This window comes from Sinocyclocheilus grahami, unplaced genomic scaffold (genome assembly GCF_001515645.1).
Source record: "Sinocyclocheilus grahami isolate Dianchi unplaced genomic scaffold, SAMN03320097.WGS_v1.1 scaffold100237.1, whole genome shotgun sequence".
In the NCBI taxonomy this organism is placed as follows: domain Eukaryota; kingdom Metazoa; phylum Chordata; class Actinopteri; order Cypriniformes; family Cyprinidae; genus Sinocyclocheilus; species Sinocyclocheilus grahami.
The window spans coordinates 1-514 of NW_015531982.1; the positions used below are offsets into that span (position 1 = coordinate 1).

The following is a 514-nucleotide window of genomic DNA, read 5'->3' on the forward strand; positions in this document are numbered from 1 at the left end:
TCTCTTTATCGTCACAATTCCTCATGAACGACTCATACCTGCAGTTTCTTAAAGGGCAGAAACCTGCAAACAGCACGTCTTTGCCTCCTAATGACAGCACGGTTGATCCTCCAGCAGGGGTGCTGTGCAAGCAGGTTCAGATCCAAGCGGAGGTTTTTCTCACCTTGGGTATTGTCAGTCTTCTGGAGAACATCCTTGTCATCTTGGCCGTGGTCAAAAACAAGAACCTTCACTCTCCGATGTATTTTTTCCTGTGCAGCCTGGCTGCTGCGGACATGTTGGTGAGTGTATCGAACTCTTTGGAGACCATTGTCATTGCTGTACTAAACAGTCGCCTTTTGGTGGCCAGTGACCATTTTGTGCGTTTGATGGACAATGTGTTTGATTCAATGATCTGCATTTCTCTTGTGGCATCAATCTGCAACCTCTTGGCGATTGCTGTCGACCGCTACGTCACGATCTTCTACGCCTTACGCTACGACAGCATAGTGACTGTACGCAGAGCATTGGTGGC

General features: G+C 48.2%; 1 protein-coding gene across 1 annotated transcript; it reads left to right on the forward strand.

Annotated features, from left to right (window-relative positions):
• Positions 1–23: 23 nt before the first annotated feature.
• LOC107581194 (melanocortin receptor 3-like) lies at positions 24–506 on the forward strand (the record flags this gene model as incomplete). Its single annotated transcript, XM_016266729.1, has 1 exon — positions 24–506. A coding segment is annotated over exon 1 (483 nt), but the record flags the coding sequence as incomplete, so codon positions are not given.
• Positions 507–514: the final 8 nt, after the last annotated feature.